At 45.4% G+C, this 18,347-nt stretch overlaps 1 protein-coding gene across 1 annotated transcript; it reads left to right on the top strand.

The window, feature by feature from the left end:
* The first annotated feature begins 3,814 nt into the window (after positions 1 to 3,814).
* Positions 3,815 to 18,044, top strand: LOC148477412 (chymotrypsin A-like). The gene is made up of 5 exons (XM_088456777.1): positions 3,815 to 3,828; positions 4,740 to 4,818; positions 5,326 to 5,506; positions 9,911 to 10,035; positions 17,612 to 18,044. Exons 1-5 carry the CDS (start codon positions 3,815 to 3,817, stop codon positions 17,771 to 17,773), a joined length of 561 nt encoding a protein of 186 aa, XP_088312903.1. The 3' UTR covers positions 17,774 to 18,044.
* The last annotated feature ends 303 nt before the right edge of the window (positions 18,045 to 18,347 follow it).

The following is an 18,347-nucleotide window of genomic DNA, read 5'->3' as shown; positions in this document are numbered from 1 at the left end:
CGACTCGGATCCGCCGGCGAGTCCGAACGTCATGTGAATGGCATCAGATTCTCGCGTGACTTGTTTTTCTATACAAGGCACCGGGTCCTGTTCGCGGCGCCTTGTATAAAAAAAACACAGAAGGAGGCACCCTGCGCACTGCTCTGCTAAGTGGACACGCTGCGCTATACTATGCTGATGGCTATGTATAGGGGCACTGGCATCATGCTGCGCTATGCTCTTCTGATGGTGGCTATGTATACGGGCACTGACAGCACGCTGCACTATAATCTGCTGATGGTGGCTATGAATAGGGGCACTGTGACAGCACACTGCGCTATACTATGCTGATGGCTTTGTATAGGGGCACTGACAGCACGCTGCGCTATATTATCCTGATGGCTATGTATTGGGGCACTGACAGCATGCTGCGCTATACTATGCTGATGGCTTTGTATAGGGGCACTGACAGCACGCTGCGCTATATTATCCTGATGGCTGTGTATAGGGGCACTGACAGCATGCTGCGCTATACTATGCTGATGGCTATGTATAGGGGCACTGTGACAGCACGCTGCGCTATACTCTGCTAATGGTGGCTATGTATAGGGGCACTGTGACAGCACACTGTGCTATACTATGCTGATGGCTATGTATAGGGGCACTGAAAGCATGCTGCGCTATACTATGCTGGTGGTGGCTATGTATAGGGGCACTGTGACAGCACACTGCGCTATACTATGCTGATGGCTATGTATAGGGGCACTGACAGCACGCTGCGCTATACTCTGCTGATGGTGGCTATGTATAGGGGCACAGTCACAGCATGCTGCACTATACTATGCTGATGGCTATGTATAGGGGCACTGTCACAGCATGCTGCACTATACTATGCTGATGGCTATGTATAGGAGCACTGTGACAGCACACTGCGCTATACTATGCTGATGGCTATGTATAGGGGCACTGACAGCACGCTGCGCTATACTCTGCTAATGGTGGCTATGTATAGGGGCACTGTGACAGAACACTGCGCTATACTATGCTGATGGCTATGTATAGGGGCACTGACAGCACGCTGCGCTATACTCTGCTGATGGTGTCTATGTATAGGGGCACAGTCACAGCACGCTGTGCTATACTATGCTGATTGCCATGTATAGGGGCACTGACAGCATGCTGCACTATACTATGCTGATTGCCATGTATAGGGGCACTGTGACAGCATGCTGCACTATACTATGCTGATTGCTATGTATAGGGGCACTGACAGCACGCTACGCTATACTCTGTTGATGGTGGCTTTGTATAGGGGCACTGTGACAGCATGCTGCGCTATACTCTGGTGATGGCTATGTATAGGGGCACTGACAGCACGCTACGCTATACTCTGTTGATGGTGGATATGTATAGGGGCACTGTGACAGAACACTGCGCTATAGTATGCTGATGGCTATGTATAGGGGCACTGACAGCACGCTGCGCTATACTCTGCTGATGGTGTCTATGTATAGGGGCACAGTCACAGCACGCTGTGCTATACTATGCTGATTGCCATGTATAGGGGCACTGTGACAGCATGCTGCGCTATACTATGCTGATTGCCATGTATAGGGGCACTGACAGCACGCTGCACTATACTATGCTGATTGCCATGTATAGGGGCACTGTGACAGCATGCTGCGCTATACTATGCTGATGGCTATGTATAGGGGCACTGACAGCACGCTTGACTATACTCTGCTGATGGTGGCTATTTATAGGTGCACTGTGACAGCAATTTACTCTGCTGATGGCTATGTATAGGGGCACTGTGACAGCATGCTGCGCTATATTCTGCTGATGGTGGCTATGTATAGGGGCACTGTGACAGCACGCTACGCTATACTCTGCTGATGGCTATGTATAGGGGCACTGTGACAGCATGCTGCGCTATATTCTGCTGATGGTGGCTATGTATAGGGGCACTGTGACAGCACGCTGCCCTATACTATGCTGATGGCTATGTATAGGGGCACTGACAGCATGCTGCGCTATACTCTGCTGATGGTGTCTATGTATAGGGGCACAGTCACAGCACGCTGTGCTATACTATGCTGATTGCCATGTATAGGGGCACTGACAGCATGCTGCACTATACTATGCTGATTGCCATGTATAGGGGCACTGTGACAGCATGCTGCGCTATACTATGCTGATTGCTATGTATAGGGGCACTGACAGCATGCTACGCTATACTCTGTTGATGGTGGCTATGTATAGGGGCACTGTGACAGCATGCTGCGCTATACTCTGGTGATGGCTATGTATAGGGGCACTGACAGCACGCTACGCTATACTCTGTTGATGGTGGATATGTATAGGGGCACTGTGACAGAACACTGAGCTATACTATGCTGATGGCTATGTATAGGGGCACTGACAGCACGCTGCGCTATACTCTGCTGATGGTGTCTATGTATAGGGGCACAGTCACAGTACGCTGTGCTATACTATGCTGATTGCCATGTATAGGGGCACTGACAGCATGCTGCACTATACTATGCTGATTGCCATGTATAGGGGCACTGTGACAGCATGCTGCACTATACTATGCTGATTGCCATGTATAGGGGCACTGACAGCACGCTGCACTATACTATGCTGATTGCCATGTATAGGGGCACTGTGACAGCATGCTGCGCTATACTATGCTGATGGCTATGTATAGGGGCACTGACAGCACGCTACGCTATACTATGCTGATGGTGGCTATTTATAGGTGCACTGTGACAGCAATTTACTCTGTTGTTGGCTATGTATAGGGGCACTGTGACAGCATGCTGCGCTATATTCTGCTGATGGTGGCTATTTATAGGGGCACTGTGACAGCACGCTACGCTATACTCTGCTGATGGCTATGTATAAGGGCACTGACAGCACACTGCACTTTACTCTGTTGAGAGCGCCCCCTCCCCAGCGCGCGGTGCTGCAAAACCTTTTTTCGGGAAGGGGGCATTGCCATGCCTCCCGCGATTAGGCCACGCCCCCTGTTACCTGGGCCCGTCGCGGCTCTTGGCGGGCCTGATACTCTGCTGATGGTGGCTATGTATAGGGGCACTGTGACAGCACGCTGCGCTATACTATGGTGATGGCTATGTATAGGGGCACTGTGACAGCATGCTGTGCTATACTCTGCTGATGGTGGCTATGTATAGGGGCACTGACAGCACGTTGCGCTATACAATGATGATGGTGGCTATGTATAAGGGCACTGAGCACGCTGATGTATGCTGCGCTATACTCTGCTGATTAAGTGGCTATGTAAGGGGGCACTGACCGCACGCTGATGTATGCTGCGCTATGCTATGTTGATTAAAGTGGTTGTGTCCAAAGACTCCAGACTTACAAGTGGCTGTGTGTACAAATAACTGTTTAAATAAAAAGTAAAAAAAAGTTAAATAAAACCTTCAAGAAAGTTAAAATGAAAAAAAAAGCACTTTTTTTCTGGTGCTGTATACATTACAAGCACCATGACTCCTTGCGCCATACCCCACTGTGTATACAAGCACTGTGACTGCTGGGGCATAAGCCCACTGTGTATACAAACACTGTAACCATCTTGCACTACCTTTCATTCCTGCCACTTTCATAGATGTGCTTTAAAAAACTGTGGTGTCTGTGCCGCTGCTCTGTTGCTTAGTACCCAGCGAGCTCACTGCAGCGTTTGGCAAATAATGGTGAAAACAATATTGTGAGCCACGAATTGAAGCCCATCGGCTCCTTTTTTGTAATGCCATCTAAAGATGGTGTTGTCGACTGCCTTTCAAACCCCAGAATGTATCGCACTCCGGGGATGGGGCATATGCGGTAAGCAGTCAAACCTCTGAATACGTCATTTTCTGATGTTTGACTGCAATATCTGCAATAGTGCATCCCACCCAGAGTGACAGAGAGAGAGAGTGACAGGTAGAGACCCTAACTCTCCCTGGGGGGTGCCTAACCCTAACCCCCTCTTTTCTGCACCATAAACCTATCCCTCCCAGGGGGGTGCATAACCCTGGCCTCCCCCGATGGTGCCTAACCCTAACTCCCCCTTCCCATAGCCTGACCATAACCCTCACCGGGGGGTGCCTATCCCAAATTTCTCCCCGGTGGTCAATAAACCTAACCCCTCCTTCCCTGGGCTAACTGCGCATACTTTTCCAGATCCATCGTTTGGGATCTCGGCAGTTGAGATGCTAATGCTGGGACACTGAGTTATAAGGGGTAAATTTATTTCATTATTAAAAAACACAGACTTTTTGCACATGAAAAAAAATACAGATATAGCACAGAATTCTCAAAATAAGTAAATAAGGTAAAAACAAAAAACTTAATTAGACTTGATTATATACTAATCTAATAAATTACTCATTAAAAGACAAAAACATGGTAAAATATGTCAATGTAAGTACATGCACAGACCCATGGAAAGTCCAAATATGCCTGACCTTCCATTGGCAGAATGGCAGAGTGGCTGTCTGCTTCTTGTGTTAAAAACATTTTTACAGTATGATTTTTTGCAACCGTCAAAAAATAAAATAATAATTTAAGATATAAAATAGCACTACAAATAGTCTATGGAGAAAACGCTAGATCCTAATGCCGTTATACCCTGAGATCCTGTTAATGTACTGTCATTCAGCTAATTATCAGAAAGAAGCATACATTGTGAAGAGATACATGACCTGTTGATTGGTTGTAGTTTGTTACATGAGGTGCTATGCTTTTGCCTATAGGAGCACTGACCTTATTATTCTTGGAGAACATGACAGAAGCTCAGGTGCTGAGGCAATCCAGACTCTGACTGTTTCAAGTGTGAGTATAACTAGTACATGACTGTTTCAGTGGTTGCACTCAGATGCCTGAAGATTAATCAGACTGTTTGGTCCCTGTGGATAATGTCTATGTATGCAACAATTAAAGGCTAACAATACATGCATTTGGCATTCATCTAATTATGTAATCTTTATAAATTGCACACAACTAATACTGAATACCATGCAGGTTTAAATCATGCTAAAGGAGAGTTTACATCTATAAATCTAGTGCTAAATTACAACTTTCAAAAACTGACCTTAGAGTTTAGTTAAGAATAAAGATATGAGATTATATAAGAGATTATATTACTAAGGAACCTTTGCAATGTATTCAGAATGGTGCAGGAACAGATCCCACCATTTCCTTATGTCAAACTATAAACTAAACAATAAGTATTTGATACACAGTGATTACAAACAACACATATATTACATTGCTGTATTCTTGTTCAATATTTCTCATTTACACTATTATGAGGAGAATTATTTGTTTTTGTAAGTAAAGGTCTTTACTCACCCCGACTGGAACTCCAACACCATCAACAATGACATTTCCCTGGTTAAACTGGCCACTCCTGCTGTCTTTGGTAGCACCGTATCTCCAGTGTGCCTTGCCAACCCTGGTGAGATATATGATGATGGTCGTCTCTGTGTTACCAGTGGATGGGGAAAGACAAGATACAATGGTGAGAACCAGTGATGTATGTGCACTGTGCTATTAGTAGCTCTATATTGGCAGTGAATGATGTTGTTCATAGACACTTATGCTTCAGAGCAAAGTACAACCTGACATGAGAAATATGACTTTAATAGAACATACCAGATGGTTCATTTACTAGTTGTGGCTACAGATATCTTTTCTTGCAAGAAAGGATGTAAAATATAGTAGACTCCTATCAGGGAACCCGCCATCCCCACTTTTCTTGACAGGATGACTCCTTTTAATCTGGAGACCCCATCCCAAGTTGGTGATAGGAACATCTTTTTCCCAGTTGCAGTCATAGTTCTCTTGTCAGTAACACATATCTGGATATGAAGAGTTGGTCACAAATTACATTGGCCACCTGTAAAGACATTTAAAAGAACCTTACCGAGAAAGCGGTCCTTTGCGGTGATCATTATGCATCCCGGCGTTACCAACGTTGGCATGCATGTGAAGGGCGACGGGATGCATCACATCCTGCCTGCAATGTATCATGAATCCCTCCACAGATCATTTCTTGTGGACATAAAGCAGACTTTCCTTGATGGTGTCACACATGTTGTATTTTATTCTCAGGTTTAATAATGCAGCCTATAACATTTAGGTCCAACTGGATCACCATTGACACAAATACTTCATAGAAGCCTATGCCATTCTCCAGCACCTGTCACATAAGCCCTTGCTGCACACAAGCTAATAAAATATAAGCACAGATTTGTAGGCAGCATTTTTATTGTATTTTAATTAATTGTATTTTATTTTCCCTGGTCATTTTGCTGTGGGACAAAACTGCTAGTGTAACACTATCTGAGATGTCATTTATAGGTAGATGCCAAAAACTGCACCCAATGGTCAGGATGCAGCCTACCAAATGGCTTATACAATGGTGAAATGATGTGTGCTCCGTGGGCAGCTCTTCCCCTCTTTATCATGTGTGCAGTATATATATATATATATATATATATATCTATATATCGTGGGCGGCACTCACAGGACTTCACAATCCAAGCAATAAATCAGGAGACACTACTCCATGTGGAGTAGTGTCTCCTGATTTATTGCTTGGATTGTGAAGTCCTGTGAGTACCGCCCACATCATCCTTCTGTGTACCTGAGCTGTGATGGCTTGTTACTGCCTAGGAGGGATAGCACCAAGGCCAGCTGATTTTATCATAAGGAACTGAGTGTCGGTATTGTGGAATTTATATATATATATATATATATATATATATTTATATATATATATATATATATATTAGGGGTGTGCACCGGCCACTTTTCGTGTTTTGGTTTTGGATCTGGATCTTTCTTCGTGTTTTGGATCTGGATTGGTTTTGCCAAAACCACCATTCGGTGTTTTGTGTTCTGGGTTTTGTGTTTTGGATCTGTATTTAAAAAAAAAAAAAGCATAAAAACAGCTAAAATCACAGAATGTGTTTATTTTTCTGCTCCTATGCTATTATTAACCTCAAAAACCTTAATTTCCACTCATTTCCAGTCTATTCTGAACACCTCACACCTCACAATAGTGTTTTTATGTCCAAAAGGTTGCACCGAGGTAGATGGATGACTATGCTAAGCGACACGAGTGGGCGGCACAAACACGTGGCGCATCTAGGAGTGACACTGCAGTGGCAGACAGGATGGCAGTTTGAAAAACTAGGCCCCAAACAGTACATAATGCAAAGAAAAAAAAGAGATGCAAGATGGAATTGTCCTTGGGCCCTCCCACCCACCCTTATGTTGTATAAACAGGACATGCACACTTTAACAAACCAATCATTTCAGCGCCAGGGTCTGCCACACGACTGTGGCTGAAATGATTGGTTCATTTGGGCCCCCACAAAACAAGCTGGCAATTAATCTGGCCCTGCACAAACTGGCTCTACGGAGGCAAGATGTCGTCCTCATCCTCCTCATTCACCGATTCCTCAACCTCTTCAGTGTTGTGTACATCCTCATCCTCACAGAGTATTAATTTGTCCCCACTGGAATCCACCACCACAGGTCCCTCTGTACGTTCTGGAGGCTGGTCTCCCTGGAAGAGTTGATAATTAATTTTATGAACATCATCTTCTCCACATTTTGTGGAAGCAACCTCCTACGCCTTTTACTGACAAGGTTCCCGGCTGCACTAAACACTCTTTCGAAGTGCACACAGGAGGGGGGGCAACTCAGGTAAAATAGAGCCAGTTTGTACAGGGGCCTTCAAATTGCCTCTTTTTCCTGCCAGTACATGTACGGACTGTCTGACATGCCTACTTGGATGCTGTCACTGATGTAATCCTTTAACAGACAGACGCACGCTTGTCGCTGCTGCTTTGAGGATGCCGGTGCGGCTACAGCCCACACAATTCACAAAGACAGGAAAAAAAATTTTTTTTTATTTTTTATGGAGCGCACTTTGAGGGTTACACCACCCTTTAACAGACAGACGCACGCTTGTCGCTGCTGCTTTGAGGATGCAGGTGGAATCTAGACGGGATTTGGAACCGGGGACACACTACCTCCATCAGTTGTCTAAATCCCACTGCACTAATGGCGGATACCGGGCGCACGTCTAACACCAACATAGCAGTCAAGGCCTCAGTTGTACGTTTTGCTTCCGGATGACTGCTGTCGTGCTTCATCCTCATCGCTAGGGACTGTTGGAGGGTCAATTGTTTAGTAAAAGTAGTGGTGTTCCTACTTCCTCTCTGGGATGATGAACAACTCCCAGCAGCAGCAACAGCACTAGGAGGAAGTGGTTCTTGATCTTTCCCTATTTTATTTTTATCGGAGAAAGTTTGGTCCTCCATTTATGTTATATTGATATATACGTGTGGCTAAGGCGCACACAAACAAAGAAAATATTTTTTATTTTTGCTGGAGAGTAGTGCACTTTGTGGGTTACACCACCCTTTAAAAAATGAGCCAGCCAGCCCTTTACTTATGGGATACAGGCGCACGCTTGGCGCTGCTCCTTTGTTGATGCACGTGCAGCCACAGTGCACACAATTCACAAACACAGAAAATATTTTTTTATTTTGTTTGGTGTGTACTTTGGGGGTTACAGCACCCTTTAACGGACAAGCCAGCCGGCCTTTTACTTATGGGACACAGGCGCATGCTTGGCGCTGCTCCTTTGTTGATGCACGTGCAGCCACAGTGCACACAATTCACAAACACAGAAAATATTTTTTTATTTTGTTTGGAGTGTACTTTGGGGGTTACAGCACCCTTTAACGGACAAGCCAGCCGGCCCTTTACTTATGACATAGGCGCACGCTTGGCACTACTTTGTTGATGCACGTGCGGCTACTGTGCACACAATTCACAAACGCAGACATTTTTTTTTTCTGCACTTGGGGGGAGCACCCCTGATGGACAGAGCACCCCCCTGGACAACCCCCTGGACAACACTACAGCACCCCTTTAGGACTGGGACACTGCACAGGACTTTGGAGTGGACACAGCCCCTATGGACAACTGACTGCACAACACAGTCCAGCCAGCCCCTATGGACTTTGGAGGAGTGGACACAGCCCCTATGGACAACAGCAGCACAGCACAGCAGAGCACAACACTACACTGCACTACTCTACACTACACTACACTACACAGCCCAGCCAGCCCTAACTCCCACCCTCCCTCTTCACTGTCCACAGCCAAGTGAAAAAATGGCGCCGACGCGGGTACCATATATAGGATCCAAAACCCGCGAGACCCGCAAGGCGGATGATGACGTTTTGCCTCGATTTCAGATCTGAGTCAGGCGGGAAAAGTCGAGCCTGACTCGGATCGGCCTCAGACCATGGGGGCTCGGGGGGGTGCGGATTTCAGAAATCCGAACCCGCTCACCCCTAATATATATATATATATATATCAGTCCAACAGACGCACACTCAGCCACCACCCACCACGATGAGAAAGTTAACTTGCCTTGGTGCCCTCCCCGGATAAGCAGCTTACCCCGGTACAAGTAAAGGAAAAATGGCGGCACTCACAAGACTTCAAATAAGCAATGCTAGGTAAAGTTTATTCTAATGTTTCAATCTCTTTTTGGGGGGGTCCCTGAGGAAAATCTCTAACAGAAGAGATTGAAACATCGGAATAAACTTGACCCAGCATTGCTTATTTGAAGTCCTGTGAGTTCCGCCAGTTTTCCTTTATATATATCTGCGTGTGTGTTGAATATCTGTTGCCATAGGTTACATTCAAATTTTATTGACCAATTTGACATAATTTCCTATCTCAGAAAATAAACAATGTCCTGTTCTTAATAAGTTAATTATTCAGCTACTTGGTTGGGGTCTTTCCCAAATGATGATATATTGCTGAATGTCAGCTTTGAGCTTTCTGGAAATCACTATATGGCTGAAAGTGTTGTCACTCTCTCTGTAAACAGCAGCGACCACCCCCAGCAAACTGCAGCAGACTGCTCTGCCTGTGATTTCCAAATCTGAGTGCATGAGCTATTGGGGTAGCAACATCACTGACATCATGATCTGTGCTGGAGCCTCTTCTTGCATGGTTTGTACTTGATAACACACAGTTCTTTATTGCTATTTTATCTATTATATTGTTATCAGAGCAAGGAGTATGACTAGTGAAATGAGACTATGGGCAAATTTACTAAGTCGCGGTTTGGTGGGGGTTTCTATTCTATTCTAAACCCAGGGGGTTTGGTGGCGCTTTCTATTCTATTCTAAACCCCGGGGGTTTGGTTTTGCAGCAGTTTCTAAATGACAGCCCTGTTCTAGTCTATTCTAAAATGTTTTTGATGGCAGTTTTGCAGCGGTTTTGGCCTTAGTAAATCTGCAGATAGCAAAACCGCCACCAAACCACAGTCAAAACACATTTTAGAATAGAACAGGGCTGTCATTTAGAGACTGCTGCAAAACCAAACTCCCCGGGCTTAGAATAGAATCCGCCACCAAACCGCCGAGGTTTAGAATAGAATAGAAACCGCCGCTTAGTAAATTTTGCCCTATATATGGGGGAAGGGGGGGTAAGGTGCGCTCTTCCTGCTAGTACTGGTGATGACTTGTGTGTGTTTGTGAGTGGTGTTAATTAGAATGTTTCTTCTGGTGGTGGTGATGTTTTGGGAGTGAGGAGGGTGTGATTGGGTATGGAGTGTAGTTTGGAGTAATGTGAAAAGGGGAATGGAATAGGATCAAAATGAGGCCAGCGAGACACAGTAATTTTGGGCAAAATCTTTTATTGAGTAGTCACAATGCTGCTCTGTTAAGATCCCGGGCAGGTGGGTGGGGTTCAGTGATGAGTGGTGATGAGACTGGAGAGGTAGGTGGACCCTTTTAGGGGGCTCCTTCCCGTGCAGTTCAGTGACCTTGCACGTCACCCCTGCTGGACCTATGGTCGACAGTCTAGGAAGTCTCGGGGGGTGGGGGGATTTGCAGAGTGGGTTGGAACACCTGTGCGGCGTCCCGTGTGTTGGTGTGAGTCTTGGCAGAACTTACCTACCGGTAGGTTTTTTGTTGTGGTGATGTAGGTCGACGTTGCGGCCGTTGCAGATTGGTTGGAAGCTGCAGGTTTGTTGATGAGCTGGATCAGCGTGTTGCTGGTGTGCTGCAAGTGCACGGCTGTTCTTACTGGTCTGCGGAGGTCAGCGACCGTAGTATGCAGCTGAAATTGGCTCTTGGTTGTGCCGCTGGTGGTGCGGAGCCAGAGGTGTGGATGGGTGAGCTGCTGGGAGGCTGGGTTGCAGCGTGTGTGCTGGGACCACCCCTGGGGGGTGGTCTGCCCGGGATACTGATTCAAAAAAAGCCACTGAGGAGGGGGGATGTGGAAAGTGTGACCGGGATGGAGCTGGTCACTGGCGATGTTGGCTGGGCGGACTTGCGGCCGGATGTGCGGGATGCTCTTATCACTGACGGTCCCTCGTGGAAATGGGGATCGACGGTGGAGACACCCCTGGCCAGGAGTGAGTTGCTGAGCACGCCTGGGAGCAGGGGGGGAGAGGGTCTGGTCCGGGGTGGAGCCGGTCACTGGAGGTGTGAGCGGTGCGGACCAGCAGGCGGGTGGGCTGAGGGCTTTCTGCACTGGTGGTCCCTGGTGGGGATGGGGATCTTTAGTGGAGGTCAGCCTGGATCGGTGTCGGGTTTGATGTGAGGGTCTCCAACGCGTTTTGGCACAGGTGCCTTCTTCAAGGAGGTGTGAGAGGATCAATGCTTCTGAGGTTCTTATGTAGGGCACTTCCGGGGGTGGGGGTGTGATCAGGTGACTCATGGGGCCAATGGTGTGTTTGAAAGGTAATGTGGTGCAGGTGTGTGCAGGGACTTGCCGAATGGTGATGCGGTGCAGGTGTGTGCAGGAACTAGCTGGAGTGATTAATTTAATCAGATTAGGCCACTGGTGTGTTTGATAGGTAATATGGTGCAGGTGTGTGCAGGGACTTGCTGATTGGTGATGCAGTGCAGGTGTGTGCAGGAACTAGCTGGAGTGATACGTGTAATCATATTGGGCCAATGGTGTGTTTGAAAGGTAATGCGGTGTAGGTGTGTGCAAAGAATTGCTGAATGGTGATGCAGTGCAGGTTTGTGCAGGGACTAACAGGAGTGATAAAAGGTGAGGTGATAGGGGTTGGGGCTGGAGTAGAGCGTGGGTGGGCTGGTTGGAGATTACTTCGTTATAACGGATTTGACTTCGTTGTCAATGTTGAGTCCCCTGGGGGTTAATGTTTTCAGCGTGAATATCCATCTAAGTTCCTCCTTGTTGAGGATTTTGTTATGGTCTCCGCCTCTCCTGTTTTTTTGCATGTGTTTGATTCCTATGAAAGTGGTGCCTTTTGTGCTGCTATGGTGGTATTCTTTGTAGTGTACGGGTATGTTATGGTTCTCTGTTTGTTTGGTGATGTTTCTCAGATGTTCGGCAATTCTGGTTTTTAGTGGTCTGGTGGTCCTGCCTATGTATTGTTGATTGCATGGGCATTGTATGAGGTATATTACGTTGTTAGTGTTGCATGAAATGTGTTCTTTAATTTTATACGTGGTGTTTGTCTGTGTGGATGAGAATGTTGTAGTGGGTGTGGTGCTTCTATATTTTAGTGTGACGCAGTTGGTACATGAGCCGCAGTGGAAGAAACCCCCTGTGAGTTTGGAGTTGTCTAGAGTGCTTTGTGTTCGGATGGGTGGATGAATGTGGTTGGATACGAGTTTGTTATGGATGTTGGGGGCCTTGCGGTAGATGACTTTGGGTCTGTTGGGTAGGATACTTGTCAGTTGTGCATCTTCCTTAAGTAAGTGCCAGTGTTTGTTGATGATTCTTTTTATTTGTGTCGCCTGGGTGTTGAATTGTGTGATGAAGGGAACGTGGTTGTCTGTGTTTTGTGGTTGTTGTTTGTATTCCAGAAGTGGTTTCCTATCTTCTAGTCCTATTCGGGTGAGTGTGGCTTCTAATGTGTCCGGTTTGTATGCTTTGTCCGTGAATTGCTGTTTAAGTGTTGTGGCTTGTTCGTGATAGTCCGTGAGTTTTGTGCAGTTGCGTCTGATCCGCTTGAACTGTCCTGTGGGGATATTGCTGAGCCAGGAGGGGTGATGACCACTACTGGAGAGGATGTAACTGTTGACGTCTACGGGTTTTTGAAAAGTCTTGGTCTGTATCTGGTGATTATCAATGTATATTTCTAGGTCTAAGAAGTTGACGGAGGATTGGCTGTAATTGGTCGTGAATTTGAGGTTCCAGTTATTGTTGTTGATGTATTGAATGAAGTCAAGGAGTGTGTGTAGGGGACCCTTCCAGATGCAGAGGACGTCGTCTATGTATCTGGTCCATAGGACCAAATTCGCATCCCAGTCATGACCCGTCCATATGTGGGAGTCCTCCCAACTGCTCATGAACAGGTTAGCATAACTGGGTGCGAACTTGGTCCCCATAGCGGTGCCAGTCCTCTGCAGGTGGAAGTCCCCATCGAACCAAAAGTAATTGTGTGTGAGAATGTATTCAATGCCCTGGAGGATGAATGCGATCTGTTCTGGTTCCAGTGTGTCGTCGTGATTGAGATGGTGTTTGATGCTGTCAAGACCCTGTTGGTGATTGATGATCGTGTATAGGGATGTGACATCGCTGGTGACTAACCAGTGGTCATCCCCCCCCAGGTGGTGTCCTCGAGTATTTTTAGTATGTGTGTTGTGTCCTGTAAGTGTGAGCGTTGGCGTTTGACATATGGTTGAAGATAGTGGTCGATGTATTGTGATAGATTAGATGAGATGGAATTGATGCCGGAAATGATGGGTCTACCTGGAGGGTGTGTCGTGCTTTTGTGTATCTTGGGGAGATAATAGAATACGAGTATGACCGGGTTTGGGTTATGGATGAAGTTATATTCCTGCTTATTGAGGATGCCTGTGTCTAAACCGGTCAGGAGTATGTGTTTGAGTGTTTGGTTGAACTTGAGTGTCGGGTCAGAATTGAGTTTCTCATATGTGTCTCTGTCTTGAAGGATGCGCTGTGATTCTGCGATGTAGTCGAGTTTGTCCAGGAGTACTATGCCCTCCCCCTTGTCTGCTGGTTTAATTATCAGGTTTCTGTCTGATTTGAGATTGTTCAGTGCACTTTTTTCGTTAGTGGTGAGGTTTGGGTTGTGCCGTTTGTTAGAGGTATTGAGTTTGTTGATGTCCTCTGTTACCAGATGTTCGAAGGTGTGTATGAGGTGGCCTTTTAGGTGACTGGGGAAGAAGCTGGATGGGGGTTTGAGTGTAGTGTGTTTGTATTGGTTATGTATGGGTTCTTTTGTGATGGGGTTGGACATGAAGTATTTTTTGAGGGTGAGTTTCCGGATGAATCTGTTTAAATCAAGGTAAGCTTTGAATTTGTTAAGAGGGTTATGTGGGGTGAATTTAAGTCCTTTGTTTAGTACGGAGATGTCATTCGGTGTGAGGGTGCGGCTGCTTAGATTGAAGATACCTGTACTGTTGGGTGGTGTGGGATTGGTCAGTGTTTTGGTGGTTTGTCCACCTCTGCATCCTCGTCTCGTTGGTCTAGCTTGCGTTTTGGCCTTGTTGGGGTGTGTGTTAGGGTAGGTGGTAGGCAGGTGCGGTTGCCTGCCTCCAGATCTAAAAAATGCTGTGACCATTGTTCGTCTGTGTGGATGGGTGTACATGGAGGTGGCAGTGGTGGTCGGGTGGCTTCTTGTGTGTTGTCTGTTTGTGTTACTGTTTGGTCTGGTGTCCCTCTGAGTGTGTTGACCCACCCTTGGTTAAGCGATTGTCTTGCTAGCTGTTCGTAGTGTTCCGACTCGGATGGGTCTTCTATTTCATGAATGCTAAATGATGTGTTGCAGTCTGAGTCTTGTTCCTGGTCGTTTGTGTCATTATCTTTGTTGTGTGTGTTTGATGGGTTCTTTGTGTTGTGAATCTTGGACATGTATTGCTGGTACGTTAAGTCTAGTTTTTTGTATATCGGGGTGCCTGAGGTAGTATGGTTGGTTGTGTGTTGGTGGCGTGATGTTGGTGCGGTGTAAGTGTGTGTCTTTGTGGTGGTGAGACTGGTGGTTTTGTAGTTGTGATGTTTGTCTATGTTCGGATTGTGAGCGTTGGGGCGGTGGTGGTTACCTGGTTTATCCCGTGTGATTTTGGCTATCTTTTTCTCGATTATGGCTTCCTCTGTTTTATTTAGTTTGGTTCGTGTTAGTGTCACGAGGTTTTTAAATTCCTCCTCCCCTTTGTATGGATCCAGGTCTTTGTCAAGCGTGTTTATTTGGTTGTCTAAGAGGGCTAGGTATATTTTGTGATGTCTGATGATTAAGTTGATCAATGATTTGGAGCAGTCATGAAGTATACTGTTCCATTCAGTCATGAACGTGGGATTGTCGTGGCTATGTGTGGGTGTTTTTTGGATGACTAGGCCCTTCGGGATGAGGTTATTATTGAAGTACCATTGGAGTATGTGTGCATCCCACCATACTTTGGACTCTCTGGTGATGAGTTTTTCGAGTTGAAGGTATGTTTGGCAGAAGGTGTTGCTGTTATTTTGTAGCGTGGCTCGTTGGTCTAGTTCCTTTAAGAGGTATTTGGCCCTATCTACGCGTGTGTCTCTGATGTTGAAAATGCCCATGTATGGATTTGTGTATGGTCCCTTTGTTGTGTTCGGTTATGTGGTTACTTATTGTGTTTTGGGGGTGTCGGTGATTGTGTAGATTGCTGTTGGTCGTTGGTGCTGCAGTTCTGGGTACTGGTAGAACATATGAAGATGGACGGTAGAACTGCGCTCTCGTTGACCAGGGGGTGGTGTGTTGTGGTTTCGGGGTGCTGCACCTTTGTGTGGGAGTACCTTTCCCGCACTGAAAACGTATGGGGGTAGGGGGGGTAAGGTGCGCTCTTGCTGCTAGTACTGGTGATGACTTGTGTGTGTTTGTGAGTGGTGTTAATTAGAATGTTTCTTCTGGTGGTGGTGATGTTTTGGGAGTGAGGAGGGTGTGATTGGGTATGGAGTGTAGTTTGGAGTAATGTGAAAAGGGGAATGGAATATATATGTTTTTCCAGTTTCTTAATGCAAGTAGGTTCTCCCCATGCTTGGTCTTACAGCATAGTCTCACCTGACTGATAGGGGAAAGTACTTCTCCATTTTCCAGTGTATACTGTAGATCAGTGTGGTGGGAAACAGGGGCTGTGCCTGGTGTGCTGCAGCACCAAAGTCTGCGCCCCTCTTCTGGTACATATAGTATTGGCAGGAGGGACATTGTTTTTATGGGATATGAGGGTTCAATAAAATATAGTTAGTATTTTGGGTTACTGATAGTATAATAGTTATAATTTGATGAAGAATTTATAGCAGATGGTATCAGCAGTTTCTAATTATAAATCACTGCTGATAATTATTCAAAGTGTTCGAAGACTGGAGGAGGGGGGTGGGGTGGGGCGAGTCTAAGATGTGTCAGAGATGTGGAGAGAGATAAAGTTGATACATACAGTAGCCAGAGGCCCAATGCATTCCACACTACCACAGAATGCTGCTGCTTGGCCCTATGATGTGGGCAATACTTAATAATTATTTAATAAATATAGATTGGATTATTCAATGCATTTAAAAGTGCAGCTGGAAAATGACTGCTTTAGTTCTGCACCATCTCTGATTCCACTCAGGACAAGGAATCTGAGATGCAGGCCCAGTTTTACATTTTGGATGCATTTTGTCAGATGGAGTTATTACCTGCACACTGTATATTTTGCTGGAAGTAGTGGAGTGTTATGGAAATATAATGATATTAATCTTTCAACCCTGACACCACCTGGCTGTGAAAAAGTCACAAGCTAATAGAGCAAAGTAATTAATAAAACAATGATTATAATCAAATAAATGCAATCAATTAATTAATACATTCAAAAATAACACAATAGAAAACAAACTTCTTTCTCTGCTTTGGTGGTAAAAATTTACTTTGAGCCAATTCAGGAAAATAGATTAGAAATCGGATATCTAGCATTTATTCCAGACAGTAGGGACACTCTACATTGGTAGAGATGAAAGGGACAGTACCCTAAAACAATGTTGTTGGAGAATAGTCTACAATATACTGTATATGCAGGGATGAGCTCAGAGGGATTTAAAGTGCGTCATCACTCTAAATCCCCCCAGCGTCCTACCATACAGGGGCATGACTTGACAGGACCTCCTGATAGCGTGCCCAGCATCACCAGCTGGACTATCCCTGTAGACTGTGCCTGCACTGTCGGCTCCTCCTCTGTGACAGGAGCCGAGTACTGCAGGATAATGTCACACTGCAGCACCAAGCTCCTGTCACTGAGGAGAAGCCGGCTTTTTGGCGTCACCCCATCCAAGGGTGACACCCGGTGCGGCCCACACCCGCCACACCCCGATAGTGACACCAGTGGGTGAGCTTAGTCATGTTGCTGTCTACATTAGCAACTGGAAAGGCATTCATCTTATCCCATAGATAACCTTCTCTACCATGTATAATGTTAGCCACTAATTTATACTTCTGCATCAAGAACTGCCTGAGACAACTGAATAGCTTTGCCTAACTGAAGGTGCTTCCCTCTTTATAGATTTGATATGTAAAGCAACAGTTCTCCTATTATCTCAGAGATTCTTTATTTAAATAATAATAATTATCTCTGTTTCAATGTAGGGTGATTCCGGTGGACCCCTTGTTTGCGAGAGTAATGATGCTTGGACATTGGTCGGTATTGTGTCCTGGGGAAGTAGCACATGTTCTACCTCTATCCCAGCTGTCTATGCTCGTGTCACTGAGCTCCATGCATGGTTGGATCAGACTGTTGCTTCCAACTAAACATGTAAAGAGATGCATATAGCAAACTGAAAATCTGTAAGCAATAAAATACTACTGTCATCAGTTACTTATCATTTCCTGTGGAGAATGAAAAATGGGATTGAGGATTCCATGAGACATCACTTGGATATCAATCTGTATAAAAAAAAGTATGAGATGTCTCAGATAATGTTATTTCTTAGATAGGCATTTCTATACACATAATTAATCTAGTAGAAATTAAATTCATTGTACTTGCCATGCTTGAAATGTTTTCCAAATTTATCTATAAATGGATGATTAAAAAGAAACCTGGGAAATATTATAGCAATCAGGGCTTGTATTACACTATGTGCCCCAACTGTGGTAATAATGGTATAGACAAGAAGTGTGTTTGCAACATTTTCAACTAATTTATTGAGATTTTAATTTTTGACACTATCCAGTCATAAATCCAAAGTGAAGTGAGTTGGTCAAAAGAGCCAAAGCATACAAATACGTGCTTCATACAGTAGGTCTTTCTTTATGCAGATTTATAAGACTATCTTTGTGTAACATCCCCCAATTTGGTGGGATGTCAGTGAGTGGATTGTAC

The sequence above is a fragment of the Taudactylus pleione genome, unplaced genomic scaffold, assembly GCF_031769625.1.
Source record: "Taudactylus pleione unplaced genomic scaffold, aTauple2 ptg000717l, whole genome shotgun sequence".
Taxonomy (NCBI): domain Eukaryota; kingdom Metazoa; phylum Chordata; class Amphibia; order Anura; family Myobatrachidae; genus Taudactylus; species Taudactylus pleione.
Note: the sequence above shows the minus strand (reverse complement) of the source record. Positions and strands in the feature narration are given on the sequence as shown.

Coding starts and splice junctions, on each gene's coding strand:
- LOC148477412 (XM_088456777.1), top strand. Junction 4,819..5,325: donor AGACTCTGACTGTTTCAAGT/GTGAGTATAACT, acceptor TTGTAAGTAAAG/GTCTTTACTCACCCCGACTG. Junction 10,036..17,611: donor CTGGAGCCTCTTCTTGCATG/GTTTGTACTTGA, acceptor GTTTCAATGTAG/GGTGATTCCGGTGGACCCCT.